Source organism: Chiroxiphia lanceolata, chromosome Z (genome assembly GCF_009829145.1).
Source record: "Chiroxiphia lanceolata isolate bChiLan1 chromosome Z, bChiLan1.pri, whole genome shotgun sequence".
NCBI classification, from domain to species: domain Eukaryota; kingdom Metazoa; phylum Chordata; class Aves; order Passeriformes; family Pipridae; genus Chiroxiphia; species Chiroxiphia lanceolata.
In genome coordinates, this window is record NC_045671.1 from 44,041,358 (window position 1) to 44,067,491 (window position 26,134).

The 26,134-nt window shown below is 41.8% G+C and overlaps 1 protein-coding gene and 1 long non-coding RNA gene across 5 annotated transcripts in view; one reads left to right on the forward strand and one right to left on the reverse strand.

Moving 5' to 3' along the window:
* PLPPR1 (phospholipid phosphatase related 1) overlaps nucleotides 1–26,134 on the reverse strand; it is a 130,343-nt gene that overhangs the window by 7,063 nt on the left and 97,146 nt on the right. For all 4 annotated transcript variants that reach the window (XM_032675821.1, XM_032675820.1, XM_032675822.1 and 1 more), the window contains exons 3-5: nucleotides 24,025–24,213; nucleotides 13,274–13,406; nucleotides 4,530–4,780 (exon numbers count right to left, since the gene is read on the reverse strand). In XM_032675821.1, coding sequence (XP_032531712.1) covers nucleotides 4,530–4,780; nucleotides 13,274–13,406; nucleotides 24,025–24,213 — 573 coding nt within the window. The remainder of the gene's footprint in view (nucleotides 1–4,529; nucleotides 4,781–13,273; nucleotides 13,407–24,024; nucleotides 24,214–26,134) is intronic.
* LOC116780619 lies at nucleotides 1,327–25,092 on the forward strand. Its single transcript, XR_004354539.1, has 3 exons — nucleotides 1,327–1,408; nucleotides 6,833–6,948; nucleotides 24,998–25,092. It is a non-coding gene; the product is annotated as an uncharacterized LOC116780619 (long non-coding RNA).

The window sequence follows — 26,134 nt, forward strand, 5'->3', positions numbered from 1 at the left end:
TCGGAAACAACAGGAAAACAAAAATCATTGCTACTGCGTACATAATTACCGCCCACCCTTTCACCTTGTGCACTTCTAGCAGAAGTCAATCCAACTGAGGAACAGGGAGCTGTATTGCTTTCCTATTCCCCACCAAAGCACCACTGCAGTTTACAGCATCCAAAGGAAAATCCACCACCTCTTTAAAGTAAAAACAGTCCTGCTGTGCCAGCTGTGAACAGCAGCTACACAGAGTAACCCACACACACTTGTTTCCTTACAGGTATGAGATAAAGCTGGATCTTTGGGTTACCCACATGGGAGGCTTGTCTTTGTCACAGATGGGAAGTATCTGTGATTGAAGTTTCACGCATCTCAGCAAGAAAATGTACACTTAAAGTAAAGAGAACATTTTTAGCAATGAGGGTAATTAACCATGGGAACAGATTGCCAAGGGAAATCTGTCCAAACCCTCATGAGGAGGATTTTAAACAAGACTAACTGTTTTCCCAGGAGGTAGGCTCCAGTTCATCCTAAAGCACACACTGAGCTCAGAAATAACTGGGAGAGCTTCTCCATTACAGTAAGAGGTCCCAGTCAATGAAGCTTGATTTTTATTGTCTGGGTTCCCTACAGCCAACATATTTTTTAGGATTCTCACAGTGTGTTTACCCATGTTTAGAGCGTGGTTTCAAAACTTTCTGCAAGAGACCAAAATCTCAGTGGAAGTCTCCTTCACACAGCAGGTATTTCTGAAAATTTCCAACAACACTAAATATAAAGCAAAATTATTTATTTACGAAACTCTAAATGTCAGAAACAGAGAGGAGTAAAGAAGTGAATATAAAAAGATGTGAAGTAAATATAAAAAAATATGAAAAAATAAACTACACATTATTTAACTATATAAATTATCTATTCAACTTCTTTGCTGTGTTCTTATTGGTGCTGTGCTCTTATACACCCAAGTAGTGTATTTAGCCATGTTCAATGTGTGATAGGAGCACTCAACCCATGTGATTCCTCTCCCATCTTTTTCAGACAGAGAAAAGCAGGGACAGTCAAGGAGGCTTTTTTGTTTACAGGTTTAAAATAGACATCCATATATACTTATGTGTATATACAAATATATGCATATATTTAGAATGTATGTTAGATCTATAATGAGAAATGCAAAGTGGAAGAAGTCTGTCTTGTCCTTGCAGCAAAAAGTGGGAAGATTTGTGACAGTTTTAATTTCCTTAGAAAGTTCAAGATTTCATACCAATACTAGAAAATCCTGTCCTACAAGCTTTACAATCTTTCCTTTTACCACAGAGATTTCTATAAGAGAGAAGCAGAGCCCTTGACAACTGCTGTTTGACAACTGCTTTGACTCAGTGCAGCTGCTCAAAATGCCAAGGCCTTCAAATGACCTGGGCTGCTGAAGGTATTTGCTGTGGTGTTCTCTACTATTCAGCATTTCTCAAATGTTCTAAGTTTCATGTCCAGGTGTAGAGGCCCAGAGAAGCTGACTTTAGTCATGGGATGGATTGTGCTGGCACAGCTTCCACCCCAAAAGCCCCCTCACTGAGAAATGCTGGTTAGGCCTCAGCCTTGAGGAACAGCACTTGGACTAAGCCCCTCTGAGCTTATCAGAAACACTGTTCCCAAGAACTTGTGCTGTCTAATGAGCACCTGTTTTTTAATAAACAGCCTTAGAAACTTGGGTTTTTTGCCTGAATAACAGCCCATGTCTCAAACACTGATAGCTGGATGGCTGTGGAGCCAACCCAGGACTGTTGGTAATGACAGACGAAATTCTTGATAATAACCAAGGATTGTTGGTATCAAGACACTGTGACAACAATATATGGCTGGAGAAGGGGGGCCAGGCAGAGATAGGGCAGCATTTTTCCATGAGGAAAAAGTACAAGTACAGCACAAGCACAGGAACAAGTTGCAGGAAGTGAGCATGGACTATAGGGTGGGATTAAGACCATCAGAGACCCCCAAAGCTCTCTGTCCCAGAAAGACCTAAACGAACAGACTGTGGACAATAACTAATTTACACAGAAAGTGAGAAACCTGTCCATGAAAAGGTATCATGCCAAGCCTGGGTGGTGCCCCCAGGGCCCTGAACATCTCACGGGCCAGACCAACGCAGCTGGAATGACACTGAAACCAGGACTGACATCCCATCAGCTGGACTGGAACCAAGACTCTTTTTCTTGGAAAAGAAAAAGAAAGCCCTTTTCTTTTGGAAAGAAAAACCTTTTTCTTGGAAAAGAAGAAGAAAACCTCTCCCTTGGAAAAGAAACTCAAAATCATGTTTCTAAGTGCACAGCAGAGTGGACTATGTACAGAGGTTGCCATGTCTTCCTGAGATAAATCTGGGAGACTGATAAAGTTTAATTAGATGCCATTTTAATTTTTTTTGTAAGTACGGAAGTCAGGGCTGGCAGCCATTTTCTCTTTCCCCTACTTTAGGCATACAAGATGCACCTCTGCCTGCAGAGAACACAGAAGTGATGCTCTGGGTTCTCCTCAGCCTCCTTAACAGGTGACAAAGAAAAAGGCCTTAATGACTAAATAGAAACCCCAGATTATTTAAAAAAAACCAAACAACAAACACACCAAAACTCCACAAAGGCAAACCAATGACAGTGAGAGTGCTTTCAGTAGCAGAGTAATGAACAAATGAGCACAGAAACATCTGCAGAGCACACTTGAGGTTTGGTGATGGCAGGAGACTCCCAGATCTCAACAGACATTCATACAATGACAGACAACGTCCGTGCTGATTCCATTCTCCTGCCTACTCACGTTCAAGCTGTTTTATTTTCCTTGCATCATGGCTCAAATCTTCAGCTTTAGCAAAATACACCTATTACTAAGCAAATGCCCCGTGTTTCATGTTCAGCAGCCCACATTATCATGCATATTAGAATCAGCAAGAGACTTCTCCAAAAATTGTGCATAGCACAGTTATTAAGCAAAGCTAGGTCTGAACAATGCATTTCTTGTGTAATGCTCATGTTATTATTCCCAACTGACAGGCAGAGAAAAGACAAGTGATAACACCTTTAGTTCTAGAGGCAGAGAACTGGGCTGAAATTGGACTGTAGGCTGAAATGCCCTAAGGGCAGACTTTCATGACCTTGTGGCTCATAAATGGCTCCATGTCCTGGCTCTTCTTGGTATCTTCCCATGAGAGGAGAAATGCAGACCCATCACAGGTACTCGGGGAAGACTAGAGCTCAGAAACATTGAACTACCTGGGACTTAAGCTCAGGAAGGAAAAGCAGCATTGCCCTTCCGTTGTAGAAGTCAGCCTGCTTATACAAGACTTGTCTACCTAGGAAACATGGGAGGATGTGCAAGGAAAGTCCGTGAAAGGTGTAATTAGCCTAGGACAGAAACAGGACCAAGCCTGACCGTGGAACTTTTACCTCTGAGTTTATCATAATGCAAACAGCTGCTACAACCATGTCGAGTTTATTGTATTTCACACATGGCTGCATATTGTTCAGAAGTAATGTGCACAAAATGTTACAGGCTTTCCACACAGTTTCCAACAAATCCTGATCAAAGGAGTTGCAGTTTATATCTCCATCATTAATCACAGAACATTCAGTGCAAATAGATGGATACTGAAACAGCAGCTGGTGGACTCTTCATCTTACAGTAATAATATGGTGTTTTATTCATCTGCTACCCTGAGCACAGGGTAAAATATTCAGTAAATACCCTGTCATTAGTAATTTTAACACTTTTCTTAAATACTGATGACCTACAGACAGACTCTGCCACTACTCGGTCAGGCTACTGGGGGAAAAAAGACTTAGGTTAATTCATTTTAAGTCAGAACCAGGTTAAGCCCTTCGATCTTAATGGCAGAACCAACAAGATTTTCTGCGTTGTTAGTAAGATTCTTGGATCGATTTGCCAGCATTACAGAAACTTTAACCAGAGAACACAAAGGAGCAGTCGATCTGTCTCATGAGACCTTTTAAGACAGATAAGTTTCCTTCCTTACAGTACAGCGGTATCACCTTGTCAATATGTCAACTGGGGTGCATTCCCTGTGATAACAACAAAATTCTGGCATTAACTTTCATTAGGACCTTCAGGTCATAAACAAGGGCAGCAAAATTCAGCCTAAGTTCAGCCTCTCATTGAAGTGACACAATTTAAATATTAAATGTTCAACAAGCACAGGAGCAAAAGTAGCAATCCAAAAGCTGTTTAAGGATCAATTTCATTTTAATGCTCATCAGAGAGGGCCAGGCAGAAGAAGATCTTGAATGAGAAAACCGGCAGTAAAGACAAGCTTAGGACCTCATGCTTCTGGAATATGCAGTGCCTCAAAAGCAATAAGCACTTCATTTGCTTACCCCAGGATTGGTAAAATGAGAGAGAGAAGGCGGTTTCCCCCTACAGATAAAGAAAAAAGCAGCCCCCAAAACAACACTCTTTTTCTCCAAAAATCCATCGTAAGAAAAACGTGCCCATCTAGATGCACATACAGAAACCTCTCATGGAAGTCAGCAGTCATCACTGGCACCCACCGTGGCGTATAAAGCTGAGTAGATGCTCAGAGCAGCATGTTTGGATGGAAAGGATCTCCTTGCCTTTTCAATCACCTCCACATCCCCAGTACAGATGTTGCCGTTGTTTATGAACTGGTGGTGTGCCCTGCAGTCGTTCCCAGTGTAGTTGGGTTTACACACCGTCAGGAAGTAGGGAGCCAAGTTCCCAGTCACAACCTGGCCAGCGTTTACAAAGATGTCAGTGGCAAAAAGTCCAAATGCAAACACTCCTGTGAGGAAAAGTTAAAAACAGTGATTATTCAAACAAGTTTTAAAAATACCGTGGTACCTGAGAGGGGGAGACATAATAGGAGTTACATCGTGTATTCATACCAGAGCTGTGACAAAAAATGAGATCTATGAACCTGAAAGAGCAGTGTAGTACTGAGACACAACAGTGCACTTACCTAACACAACTATCGAGTGTCAAGTACCTCCTGAATTTTGACTGTTCATTGTCTTGATGTTGAAAAATTAAGATTCTGATCTAGCAAGATTTGGCATGTCCTTTTGGAAGCAACCCATTGCTTTGCTCTGGAAGACATTTCCAGACAGTTGCAGTTCAGCTCATGTCACCAAGAGCACATAACCACAAATCCTACAGCATGAAGCATTCACTAGAACATATTTCCAGGGCTATGGAGCATCCCTTGATCAATACTGCAGTTGTCGCATCCTCCACTGACTCCTCATGAGTGTTATCAATACCTGCTACAGCTGCTATGAACATATATGAGGATCTTTCACATGCATGTACTGCCCACATACCAAAGGAAAAGAACAGCACATCTGCAGAAATACCAAACCCAAATGTTCTGAAAGATTAAATCAGCTCTCCTTTTCCCCTTCTCATCGCTAAGGTTAATTAAAGTGTCACAAAAACGTAGAAAAACTAAATAATTGCTTCTGGTGTGGGAATATTGAGAGTCACGTATTTTTGCTTTCTCCCTCCTGTAACTGTGTAAGCAAAAGTAATTTAAATTATAAATTAGTTGAGATTGCTATGTATTTAAGTATGACCAAGAGCTGGAGCTCCAGGGAAAACATCCAAGAGAGCTGTGGTAAAATCTTAAAAGCTGGCACCACCATGATTGTTACACCTTCACTGCTTATATATACTGAGTTAGAAAAAGAAAATAGGACAGCTATAGCCTGAGATACAAAAAATATCAGAGAGTCAGCAAGATAATGCAGTAACATAAACTAAAACTATCTAAAATGGATTTGTGTGAGTGTTAGAGTGAGGCTTGCCTGTGCCAGTCATTCAGAGAGATGGTGTGGTGTCTCTGTAACATAGATCCTTCCCTGGGTAATGATGGGAAGAGCCCTGTCCTTGGGAAGCAGCCGAGGGGGCTGCAGGACTGTGGAGCTGTTCATCCTCACCATCCTTCCCCAAGGTTAGGATGGAGCATCACCACAGTGAAGATGATTCTGGGGGGCTGAGTGTATTCTTTATGTGAATTTATTTATTATTACCGAACTGATTTGTGAGCATGGATTCAAAACAGCAGTGGTCAAAGGAGGAGGCTGCCCTCCTCTGGTTCTAGACTGCAGGACTGACTCCTGTCTTTTTAATGGTGTGACAGTTTTCCTCCTGTTTATCCTACTAAGTGTCTGTGTTTAAAAGGAGAGAGCACTGACACTGCTCCTTTATTTCCTTTATCCCTGTGTTAATATTTTAAATCCATGGTTTTCCACAGCTGGCAGGAACTTATCATCTACATTAGTCAGTACACAATCAAGTACAAAGGAAAAAGGTAGTAGGGTATCTTTTCAGCCTGGAGAAACAGCTGAAGTTATGACAAAGATGAATCTTGTTCTATATACAGCTCTTTGTTAAATTTTTTTTTTTTTTTTGGCACAGCTTGCCTTAAATGGCATCTTTCTGATGTGCCATGCAAATTAGAAGGAATGTAGTGGGGATTATTACACAGCCTTTTACAATAGTTAGAGGAAATTTACGTGCCAGGCAGTCTGGCCCAGGGTATTTATCAAGTGAGTACAAGCCAAGAAACAAGGTGTTTCAGAAAAAGCTCAGAGGCTTCACAAAATTATCTAAATCCCTAGGCAGTGTACAGGTACAAAGGTGGTCCAGTGTTTTGCTCCATTAAAAAAAGAAAGCTTCAACACCTGCATTTCCTCAGTATTTGGTAGCACAGAACTCAACGAGTCAGCTGCTGAGGCCTGCAGCAGTCCACAGAAGAGCAGAGCATGCCACAGCTGAAACCTTTATCGCGTTCTGAGTGTGGTGCATATTGATTACTGTAACTCCTCTCTTGCAGGTCTCCCAGACTATGCTTCATGAGAACCACAGCCATGTGCACCAGTGAATTCAGCTGGCAGGAATGTCACCCTTGCAGGGTGGATTACACTCCACATCATCTCTAGAGACTTGGAGGTAGGGCTGGCTGTAACTGATTTAAAGGCTGTAACACCAGCAAGCCTGAGCAGGGGCAGACAGTCCCCCGATGTTTTTTGTACCTCAAGAATCCATCTGTTCAATGGATTTGTTCAATGACCTGCAGCAGCTCAGCTAACTGACTAGAGCACAAAAAACACAGTGATTTGAGTGCCAGGTTTTTAGAGGCAGACAAATTGCTGCTGAAAGGCTTCACAGGGAAGGCAACCAGCCCTGGCTCTTCAGGGTCAGCTGAAGTCCTTGATATAATGCCAGAGAGAGAGAATGGGACAACATGTACCTCTTCCAGACTTTGACACTCAGCTGTAATAGGAGGTGGTGCCATCCTGATCAGGAGCAAGAGATTTATCTCATTAAGCTCACTCTGGGCCAGAAAACCTGGGAATGAACTTCAGTGCAGAACTTAGCATACGCTGAGAAAAGATGAGAACAGTGCAAGCCACATGGGAAGCAGACCTACAGCTGCTTACTAGCAGAAGGGATGGAGGTTAATTGCATTTACATAAAGCCACTCTCTGCCCTCAGCCACATGTGTCACATTGTCTGGCTGCAAAAAGAGGCCTTAAAGAAGGAGCAGAAGCTATGTTTGGAAGGGCTTCCGTGGTTTTTTGTCAGGACGTGACCCTCACCTGTGTTTGTGCATCTCAGGAGCAGTCAGGAGAAGGATGCTAGAAGACAAAACAGTAAGCAGAATGGAACAGAGAGATACTAGTTTAGGCCAGAGATAGAGGGGTAGGCTATACTTCCTGCTCCAGAGTCCAAGAAGAAGGAACTGAGGATTAGATTTGAACATGTCTTTGCGTCCAGTGACAAAGACCTTAGACAAACTAAATGTGCAAATCAAAAGAAAAAGAAAGAAGGAGAAGCCTGTTGAAAAATGCCAAGGATGGACAACGTGAAGCTTGACTTTCCAGATCCATCTCACCTCTCACACTTGCCTTGGCAGAAGAATCTGAGTATCTGGCAGCTTCAATTTTGAATGCTTAATTTTTAATTTCTCTACTTACACATCCTCCTAAATGACTGTCCTCCATGAACCCACGCTTTCTGGACTCTCACCCATATTCTACTCTTATGTTCTATCTCCTATCAAACTCTTTGTGTGGTTGTTCGTCCGTGTTGCCACCTCTATTGCTTTTGCCAACAGAGGCACTTGCCCTGAAGAAGAATACAACTCTTCTCGCACATTCAGTACAACCCTGTCTCCTCCCTGCAATTCATGCTCAGGCTCTCTTCTTCCACCTTGAATTATCTAATATCAGTCACTGCAGCTGCTAGTTGACTCCATGGAAACTCTTGCTATTAGAGGCATTTAAAATGACACTGATTTGGAAAAAAAATCCTTCACTATCACCAAAACAACTACAAAAAATCATCAGCAAAACCCCTTGGAACTTGTAGAAGAGCAGCTGAAATGACACAGGGAAAAGACAAGTAAGAAGCCAGTGGGTGGAAATGAGAACCAGGAGGTAGAAGGCCCTATGATAGAAAATCCACGAAACCCATAAGTGACAAAAGAAACAATTCATTGAAGGGCTCATGAGACATCAGAAGCTGAGCTCTTCGTTAACCTATCATCATGTCTTCAAACAAGGATATTTATTTAGGCACTCTTCTCTCCCAGTGCCCAGTCAATTACCTGAATTTGTAATTCTCAACCTTATTAGCTCAGAAAATATTCATATTACACATGCACACTCATACTCCCCTAATTCCTTTTCTATCCCTACGTTTTTTAAAGCAGATTAGAGTTTCAGTGGGAAGTGTCCCTGGAAGGACTCAGGGCTCTATGGGAATGCTGATTCTCAGCCCATCTCTGAACATTTTGCTCTGAGAATCCTGTGCATCCAATAAAGCCATACATTTATAGTCCCGTGATTAAGACTCTGCTAAACCATCACTCATCCATTATATCTTAAAGAGTGTTGTTAAAGGAGACCTGTATCATTAATCCATTTTACAACTGCAGAGATGGGGGTTGCAGGGAAATTTATTGTCCTGTTGCCATGACACCAGGAACAGGCTCAACATCAACCTTCTGAGCTCTCATCACCCAATCATGGGATTGGCTTTGATCTCCTAGTGAAGACTTCACAAAGCTCCAGGCATCTACTGCCTCTTGGATCTGCCTGCTTCACCTGTGAGTGTCCTGCCTGAACACTGTTCCCTCCAGATATAAAAAGGAAGACATATGGTCTGAGCACATCAGCAGAAATTCAGTTCTCAGTACAAAAAACTTTGGAGCCTCAAGACTTCTCCTGAGAGATGTACAGGATATCCTCCTTCCTCGCTGCTTTCACAACTATCGTTTTTCATCTAGACAGCTGCCAACTCAGAGCCTGGCATAAAAGGGAACACAAAGGGTCGATCTGTCCCCAGCACAGTGACCTGCTTCTCGTTGTGGATGTTCTTCAGTGATAAGAAAAGAGACCTCCAGGAGTTCGAGCTGTTGAGCAGTTTAGGTTAGGGGCAACAAACCCAAATATAGCTTGAGTCCTGCAGAAAAGCAGCCAGATAATAACAGAATATGCATGGTTTCACGGCGAATCTCAGATCCAAGCCAGACAGAAGGATAATGTCAGGCAAGCTGGGTCCTGCAGCTGTTCAAGGAATCGACATCAGAGCTCTGTCAATTCAGAGCATCAGTTTATCTGTCCTCATACAATAAACTCAATGTGTGTGTAGGTCTTGTAAACCTCTATCTGCTGAACTAAAGCCTTAATTTACTGAAATAAAGCCCTAATTTCATTATTTAGCTGCCCACTGTGAGATGTCACCATGCTTTAAGTTGTCAACAGAAGCTGATCTGCACCATTTGTTAACTGCAAATTATGCACATCCAAAGTAAAAGCCTCTGGTAACAAACTGATGAAGCACATTGCATTTCTACATATCTGAGCTACAGAGAGGCTACTTGCATGTTATCAGGGCTTTGCAGGTAGACTACTTAATCATGTGGATTACAAGCCTAATATAATGAAATGCAACAATATGTGCTATAGTCACTCTGCCACAGTGAGTCAGGGAGGTCTGAATCTGTGATCCTGGGGGTATGATAGCAGCTGTACATAAACAGACTAAAAACTTGACTGAAACCACTCACTAAATAATGCTAAAATATTTTGTAACTTTCATTTGTAATACAAACTATGAAGTAGAACATGGAAGCAAATGCAAGATGGCATGATGTTAACAAAGTAATGAATGGAAAAGTACAGGAAGACAGAATGAATAAAATTATAAAATGCTCAAGATGGGAGAGGTAGAAGAAGCAGAGGCCCAAGAAACAAGCACTCTAGTTTCTCAAAGGTTCCATGCATGAACAGCGAGTTTTGGCAGCAAAAATTGATGATAAAAGTGCCCCAAGGGGTGGGGAGAGGAGGGAGGAGAAATGATGTGACTAAAAAAAGCAGTGCAGCACCAATATCTCAGAAAAAAATGCTCCAAAGCAATTGCACACCATTTGTTTGACCTGAAAATCTTTTAAAAAAATTGTCTGCGGAAGCAGCTGTAAAAGACAAAGACGAAGATGGAACAAATTGCAACATACATCAAAGTCTGATGTTTCCAAGCTAAACCAGCTTTTTTTCAGTGATAAAGAAGCCGATTTTCTAAATACAGGGAACACAGCAGATTTCACCAATTTAGGCTGCAGTACAGGATTTGACAAACACCGCAGCAAGGTGAGAGGCAGCCCTTTCCCACAAAAGTTTACATGCAGAATTCATGCCTGGGCCAGGAAGCAAGATGAAACTGTGTTTCTGCTTCACATGGACAAAGAACCAGAGAAGGATTTAATACAAAGCTCAACATTCAAGGTCCCCACTAAACTCAGGAGGGGAGGCAGTTCGAAATGATCATCTGCAGAGGCCTTGAGGAAAACAAGGAGAGAAGGAACAGAGAGCATAGTAAGCAAGATAGGAATAAAAACACAAAAAAGAAACATGGGGCTTTGATAACATTCCAGAAGAGTTGCAGGGTTTTTGTTTTGCTCCACTATCAAAGTGTAAAAAAGTGCTTAATTCTGTACACATGAAGAAAAAGCAAGAGGAGAAAAGCTCAAGTCTAGCAACCAAATCCAAAAGATCCCATGGAGATAGTATGACAAGGGTCCTTGTCTTTCACAAGACCAAAAGAGAGTTCGGAGTTTCCCTTCTTCTTTCTCTTTCCTTATAAAATCTAAATGAATGTTCAGTGAAGTATCTACAACTTCCTGCTTGTTTTGGGGAAAGCACATTTAGCCTACTATTCTTGAAACCCCATCTCTTCCCAGCAACTCCAGTTACCAAGTTATAGAGGGAGAAAAAGCCTCTTTGCCTTTCTAAAATTTGGGAACAGCAACTTTCAAAAGTTGTCCGTGATGTGCCTTGTAGGGTCAGACAGTACTGTTCATTTTTTCTGACACATAAGCACCTAGACAAATTAAAGGATTTTTCTCATCCTTTCCAGTAATATCAACTGTAATGACTTCTAAGGCAATATTCCAAGCAGTTACATTGCTACTTTTTGCAGATGCTCAGCAAGACTTGCTCAAACATCTGGGCAAAAGAAATCACCAGATATGGATGAATTTCAATGAATTAGTACCAAAACTAAACTGGGAGCAAAATTCTTTGCAACAAGCCACCCTGCTTACTAAGGTATCTTGGAAGACATCCTACTTAATCAGCTCTGTAACTTTTGGCCCTCAAGTTTAGCAAGAGAAGACACACACAGAGAAATCCATGTATAAGCAACCTGGTCATCTCTGCAGAGCCAAGCACCCTGGAAGCCTCTTTTTAGAGTAAGCAGCTGTAAGGAGCTAATTTCCCTGGATCATCCAGCACAGGGTATAGCTGCTCAGTCCATGCCATGTTTTCAAAATGCAGGTGAAATGCAAAATGAAAAGCATGCAGTTATTTTCAGCTCCTTTCATAAATTATTTCATCCACTTTTCAACAAATTCTACTTCTCTCATTTCACTGCAGAGGCAGGGAGAAGGTTTCAGAAGAAAACAAGCAAAAATTCAGTGTAGTTTAAGACAAGACAAAGACTAAGCCATTTCTAATAATACTAACTTAATTTTTCTCAGGAAAACAAACATAGCTGCAAGGCCAAGATTGACTTTTCTAGCATGGTTCATATCCTACAACTCTCAGAATCCACTGTGCCATTGCTACTCCTTTTCTCTTCCACTGGAAGAGAAACAATAGTATGAATGTTTGTGAATAAGGAAACATACCGATCAAGTGCTTAGCCTCCATGATCTAAATATTTTTAGGGCTGAACCCACAGGCAAGAGTGTTTGATTGGAGCTTTACAACATGCCAAATGTGCTGGAACAGTAAAACAGCCCTGAGTATCCCAGTGGACTCTGGTACCCTGCTTCTCTCTTAACAGCAGTTCACTATCTGTCAATATATCCTAGAGGTTATGTGAAGTTCAAGGCTATTTTACTTTAAACTGCATTCCTGTGTCTTTTGTTTCCATCACCAACACACAATCCAGGCCTGACTAACAAACCATAGGTGGTTTGCTTCCACCCTAATGTTGGCAGAAGGGACATTTCCCTCCCTACCTTCCATTTATAAAGCAGGAGGCACAAAGGTAAGAGAGGGAGAAGGAAAACCATTGTTCTTCCTCCTTTGCAGCATGTATTTGCTAATGACGAAAACCCTAATGCAGGGTAAGACTGTCAGTTCCATGCATGAACTTGAGACTGCTGATCAACAGTATGAAGAAGGTAAAGCGGTTTTCAAGCACCATATAAAGCAACCTCCAAATGGTTTAGTGACAGAACTTCATTTCTCAGCAATTAACTCCATGAAAGCTCTAAAAAGAAGCAAATACAATGAAAATAATAACATTGTTTTGAAGTGAGCTCTGAGCTTTTTTGCCCTGCTCAGCTGAACATTATGTGGCAGGGCTATGGATGTTAAAATTAGAGCTGAAAAGAAAAATGCCAAATAGATGAGCTGGTGAAGGCCAATTTGTAAGTAAAATGGGTAGCTTACACAGACTAGCAATGATGGGATTATTTATATAAGGATTTGATTGATATAACCTTTCTTCAAGGGTCTAGAAAAAGCATTAAGCTCAGCAGAAAACGATATGAACCAGCTCCAGACAGCGTGATATGGCAAATTTTGAACATTACCTTGGAAATCCTGAGGGGACTATCCCTCTAAGGTGGAAGATGCCTGCAAAGATTTCACAGCTTAATTAATTTTGTGAGGTACTTAATATGTATTTATGTATTTATCAGTGTGTTTCGTTCTGTTTTGGTGCAAGCAGGGACTAAACTTGCAGTGATCAGGATTCTTACCTATAAAACGTATTATTCTTCGGAGCAGTGGGTTCAGGTAACAGCATTCTCCAGTCAAAATAGTTTTCTCTTGAATAATTAGAGTTTCTCGGGTTGACTTTATGAAATACATGGATATCTCACCAATAAAAATCTGCCAGGAAAGGGAGAGAGACAGAAGGTTAAAAATTACATGAGCAAAACATTAAAACACAGGTGACTAGTTCCAGCCCACAGAAAGTGCTATACAGCAATATGGCTTTGGGACATTGCACTTCCACAGTGAGGCCACACTTACTCGAGGCGAACTGACATAGACCCAGCTCCTAAAGAAGAAAAGGGTCATTCTTGTGCTCACAGAGGCCCAGAGAAGCTGATTTTAGCCATGGGACCCACACCCCCACCCCTCCCCAGGCCACACTATACTCTCACTGAGAAATGCTCATTAGGCCTCAGCCTTGACAAACAGTACTTGGACTAAGCCCGTTTGGAGCTTATCAGAAACACCGTCTGCTCTCAAGAACTAGTGCTATCTAATGAGCACCTGTTTTCTAATGAACAGCCTTGGAAACTTGCTTTTCTTGTCTGAATAACAACCCAAGTGGAATAATATTTTTGTTGTTGAACCTTAAAGAACGATGCCAACTCATTGCAGCCAGGAGGGAAAATTATTATGATTAAAGCCAACTCTCTTGAGACCCTATAAACAACAAAATTGGGGCTAAAGTGGTATGTCTCAAACACTGATAGCTGGATGGCTGTGGAGCCAAAACAAGGACTCCCGATAATAACAGACAAGAATTGTTGGTAATAAGCAAGGACTGTTGGTATTAACACGCTGTGAGAAAGAATAAGATTTGACTAGATGTCCTGTTTTGTTTATCAAAAATTAAGTCTCCAGGGAACCATTTATCATTATGTTAGCCATGCTTATGTATTACATATCTCTGTATGATCAGAACATTCATGCTTTTAAAAATAATAGCTGCTTCCCATAGGAGTAGTATCACTATTTCTTTGAGTACTCACAATTAATTTACTTTTGTTGCACTGAGGTCTATCTGCCCTCACTAAAGCCAGACTGAATTTAATCACAGGCTTTAGAGGCAACAATGGTCCACACACAGAAGGAACTTCTGAAAACATCACCTACCATGCTCTGTCAGCAGGCTTTATAAGGGGAAACTGGGAGCTTTTTAGAAAGCGAGAGTTTGTAATGAAAGTCTTTAAAAGAAAAGCCTGAAGTAGAAGAAATGAGCTTTTAAAGGGGAACACTCAAAATAATTAATTTAAGACATTATTATGGGACACACACAAGAGGAATCCATAGTGCTAGGGAACAGCCAGAGAACAACAAAACAACATACATACATCAGCACACACACACACACACACACACACACACACACACACACTGACACAGACACCCAGAGTTAGTGTAAACATCAAGGAAGTCACTTTAGTTCACTTTGACTGCTGGAATGGTATGTTGTTTCAAGGACAACAATTTATCCTTATTAAGCCAAATGAGCATCCTTATTGATTGCTGACATTCAAGGCAAGTATGCTTAACCTCTTTATAATTCTGACTGCTGATGAGGAGAGATGTGGAGCTCTAAAATGCATGTCGATAATGGCATCTGGGGGGGGCAGCGCTTGGGAGCTGCACTGAAATATTGCCTTTATCCTGTTTCACTCCATCTGCTCTTAACAGAATTGGCAAGCAGTTCAATAAGCTCAGCTCACTAACGACAGGGCTGGGAATTAAGAAAAAGACCATCTGCACTAAAGCAGTTTAAAAGTGACACTGTTTCAAAACGTTTGTTATTTGAAGTACAATAAGGTTCAGAAGTTTGAATTAATGCTTTGGATCTCTGTCTGCCTGGGGCTGTACATACGCATTGAGAGACAACTCACAACCTGAGGAATTTCTGCTCTATGAAGGCAGGGGTCACTAGACTTTAAAATTAAACCCTGAACTTTTTAAGTAAGAGAGGCTTAGGTATAAAACATACTAATAGTCCTCCTGTAACAATACATCCATTTTTTAAAGTTCTTTTGCATCAGAAGTTAAAACATTATTCACCTGCTTCAATATCCATCTTTGTTTCTGTAAATCTAGCTGTCTGGCATACTCCTAGCAACTCCCATGTGGATAGATTAGTTCCACTTACATTTAGGAGTAAATTTTGCCAGGCTATAAATCTGCTCAATTCCATTCCACTGATTTAAGCAGAGTTATCCCACATTTCCTATAGCATATATCAAAATGTGATTTTTTTTTTTAGTGAATACTGCCTTTGCTTTAATACAGAGTTTAGGTGTATGGCAATAATGCTATATTTGTGGGGTGAAGTAAGGTGATTCAACATAACCGGACTTTCTTGTGGTGCTGTCTCTGGCACTGAATTTAGTTGCTGGGATTTGCAGATTTGGTTTCCTTGTACATTTAATGTGGGCTCTAGAAAGTGAGCTTTGCTGTGGGAGATTGGACACCTGACTCTGATAGCTAATCTAGCTGTGTGCAGTTGAACAGGGTCGGAACAACTCCTCAAAGAATTCGTATTTTTTTTTCTCCAGGCATTTCTGAAGTCAAGTAACTCCACTGATTCTCATGATTTAAACTCTGATGATTCTGCATGAGCAGAGTCCACGTCCAGTCAAGTAATCCAGCTGGCCTCCCAGAATCAATCATCAGCACTATTAAGTACCTTAGCTTCTGCCAAAACAGAATCAGCGCTTCAGGAGTGGTTACAACTCAGTTCTAAATCTGAAATCTAAATATAGGTAGACAGATATGGGTGGAAAAAGAAAACAGCAAGCAAACTGCTTTTATTTCTGTTTGGGAAAACAATGTAATGTTAATGAGCTTCTGCAGCATACTGGCTTAATTAGACAGTAGAAATGACAGGAAAATTGCACTGGCAGTTGGGGATTGAAAGCACAGGTGATCTGCAGTCTGGCATGATGTAGGTAATAGGGAAGCAAAGGTAGTGCCTCTGGATGTGTTTCTGTTCTTTGTTTCCTGAATGCAGTAGCAGCTCACCTACACTGAGGATACATTGCTTGGACACTCTTGCTCACATTCCCTTTCACATTACTAGCAGGTAAAAACACTACAATGATGCCCTAAAGAACCCAGTATGAATTCGAATTATCTACCCAGCACTCATTTTTCCACTGCTGATTTCATTGAGAAAACTTCTTCAATTTTCCCTGCCTTACTCCCATTACTGACAGTGTCACCAAATACTTGCTCCTCAACATTCAGTTCTCAAAGATCTCTGCTGCGTACACTCTACTTATTTCCTTTCTTCTCCTGACCTGTCTCATTTTCCTCTTCAAAAGCCATTTTTCCATGATAGTTCTTCAGCTTGTGAACTGACATTTTCAGAGAGTGAAATGTCTCATCTTCCCCTATCAAATTCTCAGCACAACTTTAGCACCTGATACTCCCCACACTCCTGTACAGATTAGCAACAGTTTGTTAATTTAATTATCAACTGAATCAGCAAAACAACAGAACTATTGCTTTTAAAGGGACAGGGAACATTTTCTTTTCCTATAGCACTTTCTGATAACCTCACAAATGATCATTTGCACAACAGCATTCTAAAAAAAATTGAGGCAAACATCAAGAAGAACTGTTTCTCTGAGGGTAAACTAAGATAAACTATCCAAGAATGTGTCCGAGTTACAACCAAGAGGAGGCTGCAGATGAGTGGCGTCCTGGAGCAGCCCTCCTGCAGGAACTGTGCACTGGGGTAAGGGTCAGGGGCAAACTTGAAGAGTTATATTCAACTTAATGAGTAATAACTGATTGTGCTGACAGCCAAGGATGGGTCCAGCTTTAACCCTTTTGTTCTTTTTACTAGTTTTTCTCATTCAGGACGTTGGCATTGTAACTCAATTCCACTACTCTAGCAAAGCTGAGGACTGCATCACTGCTTCACTCCCCTGACATGCTTTGGCTTACTTTTCCTCCAGGAGCCAAAATCTCTCTCCTTTGTCATGTTTCTCTAAACTCCTGTGCATGTACAGTGCCACAATACGGTTCCTCCTATGCTCCAGTCACACCACCCCAGCCTCACCTCTATTCTGCTCCCTTTGAAAACTCGCTACAGATTCACTGCAACTTAGTCAAACTGCCCTGAGTGCCTCCAGGCAGTCCCACATTGCTTCTGGCAGCAGCTGCAACTCACACCCTCCTACTTCCTGTCCACTCACTCAGGGATGACAAATGGGAAAACACTATTTTAGTAATTTTTTCACATTTTCAGCAAACACTGGGGTTGTGTGAAAGTTGCCACAGTTTTCATTTCAGCTGCAATTCCACATGGATAAAGGAGGCGCATGGAAGAGATGTGGGAGGCACCGTTGTGCCCACAGCTGGGGACTGCCTGAAGTCTGTCTCCCTATGAAAGTTACATCCTTCTGCTGCTTTCCATGAAAAAGTACAGCTGATGTCATTTCTCATCACAGCAAGACAATGGAGTTCCCACATTAGGGAGAATTATGTGAAGTGCAGACGTGATCTGTCTGTTCTATGCATTTAGTTAACATTATTCTGATTTTTCCAAGTTTTTAAATCCTTCAGCTTGTCTACTCTAACAGTATTCTTGTGACACCGTCAGTCATTCTTAATACCACTTTCTACATGGAAACCCCATGCAGGGACATGCTGTAACACACAAAATCTCTGCAGCAAACAAAACTGAACTTAGGTCTTGGGACATCATCACTCTCCATTCTGGGCAGGTCTCAGCAACCTGTGTGACATTTCCTGAATCCTCTACAAGGATGTGTGTGGCTGCATTTTTAATGTCACAAATAGAATGAACGAAATTAATCACTCTGCAACATTCAAATAGCAGCCAAGGGGAGGAGCAGATCTGAGGAAGGCACTGGCTGTGAGAAAAGCTACGTACTGAGTGCTCAAAAACAGAGAATAGCAGCAGATGAGGGTTGTGAGGCTCTCAACCCCAATCAGTCAGTTTCAGAATGATTACACACACTCTCCCTGGGAAAAGCAGGCCTCTTCACCAAAAGGTGACCTTTGCAAAGTGCTCCAGTGGGTGTTTCATCAAGCACTGGCCTGTAGTGGGCCAAAAGCAGTTCTGCCCTTTTGCATCGCAGTGTCTCCAAGGTCTGCATCAGCACAGCCGCAGTCGGGAGAGAGATGCTCTTCTGGCTCTACATAGGAGCTCATGTCTCCATTGATCTGTCATTAGTTAAATAGCTAAATATTTTCACAAGCCACACGGAAGGCACAGAATCACACAGGGGTTTAGCTGGTCCCTCAGTCTAACCCTTCTCAAAGCAGGGCCAGCACAACCCCAGCCTGCAGTGGTCACGTTACAAATGCCTTCAAGGATGGAGAACCCACACCTTCTGCTTCAGTGTTTGCCTACCCTCATTGGGTAGGCAAAAATTTTCCTAATTTTTAATCAGTTTTTGGGTTTTGCAACTGATGTCCACTGCAGGGTTGCCTCTTGTGATCTGAACAGTCTGTCTCCCTCTTCTTCACAGTCCCCACTAAGAACATGACTCACACTGAATTTTACTCACTGCTGTGAGTTCCTTAATTCCTCAAATCTCCTTCACATTTAGCCTTAGGCCCTGAGGAATACTGGTCTGCCATCCTACCTGCTATCTACAGGACCCAGTACTGACACTGTGAAGATGAATTCCATGGACAAATCGAGGCAGCAAACACTTAGTAACATTTGCATTGAGAAGAGGTACTTCAAAAGGCAATGGGTGGCTGCGAACTGCCTCAACAGCCTCTCCAGGACACAGTATTCCTGCTGTGATCCACAGACATCGCCCTGACCAAGCCTGCCTTGGTGAGCACAGGTTTTCCTGATAACATCACTATTGATAGAGGGATAGCTAAGAGCTTTCTCAGACACTCTCTTGTCTTTGCCATCACCCTCTCAACAGGTCTTCTCTAGCCCCAAGAATCAATGTTGTATTTTACAGAACTATAGAAGGAAATGAAGCAGTATCTTCAGGTGAATGTTGTAATGCCAGCTCACCCTTCATCTTCCAAGGAGACAGTTGGTTCAATCTGCATTCAATTACTTATCTCATTCTGGTTTTGAGTGGGTAGTTGTTGTTGTTGAATGAAAACAATAACAAAGAACAGTTACAAGTTATTTTGCAGAACAAGGAAATTGGTTTTTTTGGGTTTGTTTTTGGTTTTTAATTTCATGTCAAAAGGGTTGAAATCCACAATTTATATTCTAGCCTGCTCAAAACCCAAACCTGTCTTCTTCTTATTCTCAAAAAACTAATTTACTGTGGTAAAATTGTCTACAAGAATTACACTGAAGTTCTAATGAAGAGATTTCCCACACCTCTACACTGCTTTTCACAAACTGGTGTGTGGCCAGGACCACTACAAGCTGCCAGAGACACTGTCATTAGAAATGCCAGAAAGTGTTACACCAAACCAATAAATACACCAACAAAGTGTATTTATTATTTCTCCAGAATAGTGTGCAAATGCCAGGATATGAACACAGGGTATTGGGCACACCTTTGCATTACCCTTTTGTAGCCCAGCTTGTCATTCACCACCTCATGACCTGAGCCCTGGCAAGCCTCAAAAAGAGGGAACCAAGTCACCACTGGCAGAGGACACAGCCTGCTGTGCCAGCACAGGGGAGAAGTGTGATGGGCAGCAGGTTATGTGTAGCACAGCAGGCTGTGCCTTCTGAAAGCACCACCACCAGCAGAACCTAAGATTCCTGCCTGAAAGAGCTTGGAAGAAGCTGCTGTAACAGTGCTCTGAGCTGTGTCAGACACTCTTGGTTTTCCTGGCATCTGCTGCAGAGCAGCCACTGGGGAATCAGCCAAGACAGGCAGCAATTCCCTGGCTTCCCTTACAGAAATAAATCACTGTAGTAACACGGCTATAGTAAACCAAAGCCAAGGAATCAAGACAGAATAGGAAAACCATCTAGAAGAATGATATTTTCAAAGCTTTAAAAGTATGTGCAGATTGTAGAAAGGGAAGTTTGAACAATTTCCTCCTGCTTCAGATCACCACTGTAATTCAGCTTCTAATTAATAATCAGACTGGTTCAGTTTGACTGATGCCAGCATTATCTGAAAACAAATAATCCTTTGCACAAATTAATAGCACTGGTTGGTTAATGATTACATGTAGGCTGCCGCTTCCAACCAAAGGAAAGAAACTGAAGATTGCATGAAAACAGTAGTGGCACTTACTATTGCACTTTCAGGTAACAAAGAACAGTGCCCTTGAAGCTTCCTGCTGCTGTTCAGTGTTCATTTCAGTGAAATGGTTCTGTTCCCAAGCCTCTCTGCTTCTCTTGGGTGGGCAGACAAATCACACTGGATAGAACACAGTAGGCACAGTGCTGAACTCTATAAGGATTGTTTAGTACCAACTGGGGAATTGGCTGCTTTACAGTAACCTCTTAGCAGGGAAAACTAGTCTTGAGGGACACTAATGAATGTGGTAGAGCCATCCCAGAATATTTTTAGGGCAGTGTTTCAAAAACAATGAATAAAACTGCACAAAACCAGGCCAGTCTCATTTATTTTGCCACTAGAAGTGCAGGGAAATGCACATACAGTGGTACCAACCTACAGCAGCACTTCTGAAAAGTGCTGTCAGAAATAAAACACATGCAATCATTTTCCTCATGCACACTGTCACAGCCAAATGACAGAGACACAGAGATATTCCATTAAGTTCACAAAGATGTTCCCTTTTGACTTGCAAGCATTATAAACACCTCACAGCTATGCTGAAAATCATGGCTTGAGTTCTCCCTAGAGCTGTGCACACAGGACTGCACTTAAACACTGCTTGTGCCTCAGATGAGGGAGCTTGTACAGACTACCAGGATATCTTCTCCAGTTTTAGCTGGTACCATGAGCTAGTACCTCCTTGCTGCTGGTTCCACCCATTTCAGTAAACTGTTGGAATCATGAGATGTCAGGACAGTGGTAATATGAAGGCAACACAGAGAGATCAGGTTTGCTACTGCAAATCCTCCCAGCCAAATCAACTGGCTTGCCATCAGAAAACGAAGCAAAAAGTGTTGTGCAGAGGAGAAACAAGTAATTTTAAGGAGGAACTGGCATTGCCTTTGACTTAAATCATGTCCTCATGGTGGAGCTGCAGAATGTAGGGAGGGAAGCTACAACTTAATCCACAGTAAATGTACACAAGGCTCCCCTCCCATGAAGCACAGCTGTGTGGGTTCTTTTGCTTGTGTGGAGGTTTTTTGGAAGTTTTTTTTGAGAGAGTGTAATTCTCACAGTGTAAGTAGAAATGGCTGCATTTGCTCCTTTCACTGAAATCCCTGGGAGACTCAACTGGATCAAACATCTCGCCCCAGACTGTGGGCAGCCTGAATGACAGGCAGCACCCATCTGGGTATAGAAGGACAGCTGAGGATACTCACACTCTGAATGGACTAACCAGCAGGGTAATAAAAGGACGGAGTTCAGGGAGAATCTGAGCTCACCTTCTGTCTCATTTATAAGCTTTTTATTAATGATCATTGCCAAAACTCAGTCTGCAGAGTCAGCTACAAGCTGAAGCAAAGGTCTGAAATCACCCTGCAAGGAGAGCAATGTCTCTCAGAAGAAGATGGGAATGAGGAATAAAGTGAAGTTACTCCTATTAAAACATTCTCATAAGCACCAGTCAGGAGGACAGAAAAATATCCCTCTGACATATGCTTTGGTTGAAGATTAGCCCAAAAGTAATAAGACATTAAATAATTACACTATGTATTAATAACACAATACAATGATACAAATAATGCAAAAAATTGATTGAATAATGTATTAATACATATTACATCAAAAATGGAAATAAAAAATGTTTTCCCAGGAAAGTCTGATCTGCTGTCTCCTTGAGGTTGTATGCAGAGATCACCACGAAGCACAGTGCCAAGAGCCATGTGCTGACCCTGACCACGTCCTCTCTACGTCCTGAAGCAGTACCAGTGCAACGGCACAGCACAACCCAAGAAGCAGAGCTTACCAGCCTATACCCAGCATTGGACCCAACCATGCAGGGCAATAACTACACTTACGGACCCAGGATAGCGTTTCTGGACAGTTTGCATTTTATGAGACAGTTCACACAGTCCATCTCCACACAGCACTAAGCTGAAGGTCTCTTCAGCACCCAAACAGTTTATTTGATGTTCACTACATTTTTTGTGTTTAATATGGGCTATGGAAACTACAAAAACAGTACTCTTGATAGAATCATAGAACTGTTTAGGTTGGAAAAGGTCTTCAAGACCATCAAGTCCAACTGTTAACCCAGTACTGCCAAGTCAAGACTCCAACTCAGCTTTTCATAAAGAAGAGTAATTAGGAAAAACTTCTTCAGTCACTAAAAAGAAAGAAAATGCTGATCCGGCAGAGCAAAACCGTAAGGGCTGGCATGAAACTTGGCCAGAGAAAGGATTTAAACAGAAGATCCAAATAAAGAACAACACTCATTACCCAATGCCAGTTAATCAGTTAATCAAGGGACAAACTAATATCACTGTCACAGAATGAAGGCGTGATAGTGACACACCGTCTACCCTTACAGAAAATGCCTGTGAAAGCTAAGTCCCTGAACAATAGCACTGTGTTTATGGGAGAGTTGGAGAAATGTAGTATTTATTTTTTTCATTTGCGAATCATTTATCACTGCTGCCCAAAGTAAAATCAAAGTAAAAAATGAGGATTTTCATAAACTCTTGATGTAATCCATTTCAAAACTCCTATCTGCTTTCAGAAAGTGTCCTGTACCAAAAACTATAGGCTCTTCTGCAGATCCCTTTCACGCTTACCACATTATGTGAAAAGAATATGCTTTCATGCACTAAAATTACTACAGAACAAAACTTAAAATGGACTGTGGTGAAGCACTCACCATTCAAAAGCAAATATGCCAGGTACAGCTTCAATCAACTTTTGAAGGGGATGAAAAGCAAAATAATATCAAGAAGAAATACTAAAAGCAAAGAAATAAAAGGAAAGAAATAAAACAAAGTCCATAAAGTCTGATAGGAATTTATGAGTGTCATTACAAATGCAGCAAAAAAAATTGGTGAAATTTGCAACCTGCACAGAAAATAGAAGAGGGCCAAAGTTTTGCTAACCACTTGACTGCAATAATCTGTTTGGAATTGTATGTACTCAGCTAATTGAGTATTTTCATCTGCACAGAATGGCTACATTGCAGCTTACTGGTTGGGCAGTAAAGAAAACCATGTAAAAAAAAGTTTTAGTGGATGTGACTGCTAAAAATAGAGATTATAAATAGAAAGGAAATAGCATTCATGTATTTAGCATCTTTCTGCTCATCCAAGCCTTTCAAAGCCCTTCAACAGTCCTTTTAATATAGCAGGAAATAATCCTGGATATACTGCATGTCTGACCCGGGTTTTACTTCAGTTTTATGTTTTCTTATTTCCAGTAATACATAAACTTTGCATTAGAGCCTCTCTGGAGCCCTGGCAATTCACAACTAAGCACTGAAGCAAGCTATTGTACAAGGCTTAACAAGCTCTACCCCTCACTCTTGCATTGTGATTAGCTCAGAATAATTACTTCTGGAGATAACTGATGAAGATCATATTAGGCTGAGGCAAAACAGAGATCTGGCTAAGTGTGAATTAATTACAGCTCAATAGAGAGGACAGGGGGCAAAGATATCACAGGACTATTGCTATTATTTATGAAAGGGTTCATGGAGAATTCAAATAATTCCTTATACTCACAATAGCTGTCGGAGTTGAAGCCAGCACACAGTATAGCACAAGAGGTGAAATGAAGCTCTCATCTTCTGTCCCAGGGTAGGGTTTCATCAGACTGCCATCCTGACAAAAGAAACCTTGGATATGCACCTGAAAAGTGTCGGTGTACTCAAAGTAGTAGGCGAGCAGAACAGTCCCAGCCATGATGACAAGCTGAAAATAAAGCATAATCACAGAGAGGCGTTAGTTGCTTTTTGAACAGACGCAGCTGTGCCTCTGAGCTACTCCAGTCCTGTGGACCATCCTCCCTTCACCGTCACTCTGACAGCCCCCACCATAATGGGGTGTGAGTCTGTGTGTGTGCTTCTGTGCCTTTGCTTTGCAACATCTGTTACATAAACCTTTTTGGCAAACGACAGTAATGAACGTCTCAGATAGGAGCAGGTCTGTGTAGAGGGACGGGGGCTGTGACAGCCACTTCATCAAAGGGCATGTGAGTGTCAACAGTAGCGACAATCGATGGTAGTGCCAGGATGAGGGGCAGGAACCAGCAGCAGTGACAGCTAAAACCTGTGCACAGTGGTAAAGGATTATTACAGAGGAAAAAGGAAGCTAAAGCCAAAATGCTTCCCTCCTGCAGCTGCAAGCCCATGCTGGGGAACGTGCACTTTCTGCTAATCCAGAAGAGCCCTCTGTGTCCCAGTAGAAAACTTGCCTCCTGCCACTCACCCCTCCTTAGAGCTGCTTCTTATGAGTAAAAGCTTTAGAAGTCTACTCAGAAGTCCTGACCCTCCAACCAACCAGTGGGGGCTCCCGTACATTACCTGGCTTCCCCACTCCAGCACAGCCGCTTTTGAAAAAACTGGCTTGAGTCTGAAATTTCATTTTTAGATATAAACTGCAGGGAGCAGTTCTGGTCTCTGTTTTCACAGTTTTTGGCTGGCTAAAAGGGTTAGTTGGAACCTCAGCTATCCACTTTTTTGGTATATCTCCACAGTTACTGCGCATGTCAGTGTCTGCATCAGCTTCCCGGACTGTTTCAACAACACAGCTCAGAGCAATCTCACCAAAGTTGTCACTGACCTCACCACCTGAAAGTAAGCATATTTACTAATTTTTGTTCCCTCTTTGCCAGACTGCAAAGGAAATCTCACATCACAGTCCTCATCAATGACAGAAACAGCAATATTGATTTATAACTGTTTGTTTAGAGGTAATGGTTCTAAACTAAGAGAGGATCAATTCAGATTAGATATAAGGATGATGTATTTTACAGTGAGGGTGGTAAAACACTGGTACAGGTTGCCCAGGGAGGTGATGGACACTTCATCCCTGCAAGTGTTTCAAGTCCAGGCTGTACAGGGCTTTGAGCAGCCTGGTCTACTGAAAGGTGTGTTCCTTCTCATTGCAGGAGGAATAGACTAGATGGCCCCTAAAGGTTCCCTCCAAACCAAACGATTCTATGAATCTATGATTCTAAATTATGACAAACACAGGATCTGATTCAAAATCCTCTTTATGAACACTAGTGCCTTCTGCCAGAGTTGTTACATATACAAGTTATCTTGCCACACTACAGAAAATAATGAAGAAAGTGAAATAACCAATGCCAAAGTGGCCTGGTTTTGGTATTTTGCCTTCAGGATTTCTGCATCAAAACTGTCTTGCTGTGAGATTATTGCAAGACTTTTGAAAACTAATTTTGGCAATTCCAGTGCAAATATACACTTGAAGCTATCCATGCATTCCTCTGGCCTGACCTTGCACACATGCTCTGACACACAGCCAGATATTAACGCCATTGTATATTTGAATGAGAGTTGGACTAAAATTAGAAAAAATCCCACAAAATGAGAGAAGTCACAGATGAAAGTAGAGGATCACAGAGTCCTCAACAGTGGTTGAGGTTGGAAGGGACCTCTGGAGGTCAGTTAGACCACCCTCCTCTGCTGAAGCAGAGACGCTTTCAATTGGCTGCCCAGATGGCTTTTGAACATCTCCACAGATGCAGTCTTCACAACCCCCCTTAGCCACTTGTAAAGCAGACTTAAGAAGGTCACAATAAAGCCCTAATTCAGAGATTCCACACCTTCTCCCATTTTTTACCTTTAAAGTGAATAATCTCATTTTGTAG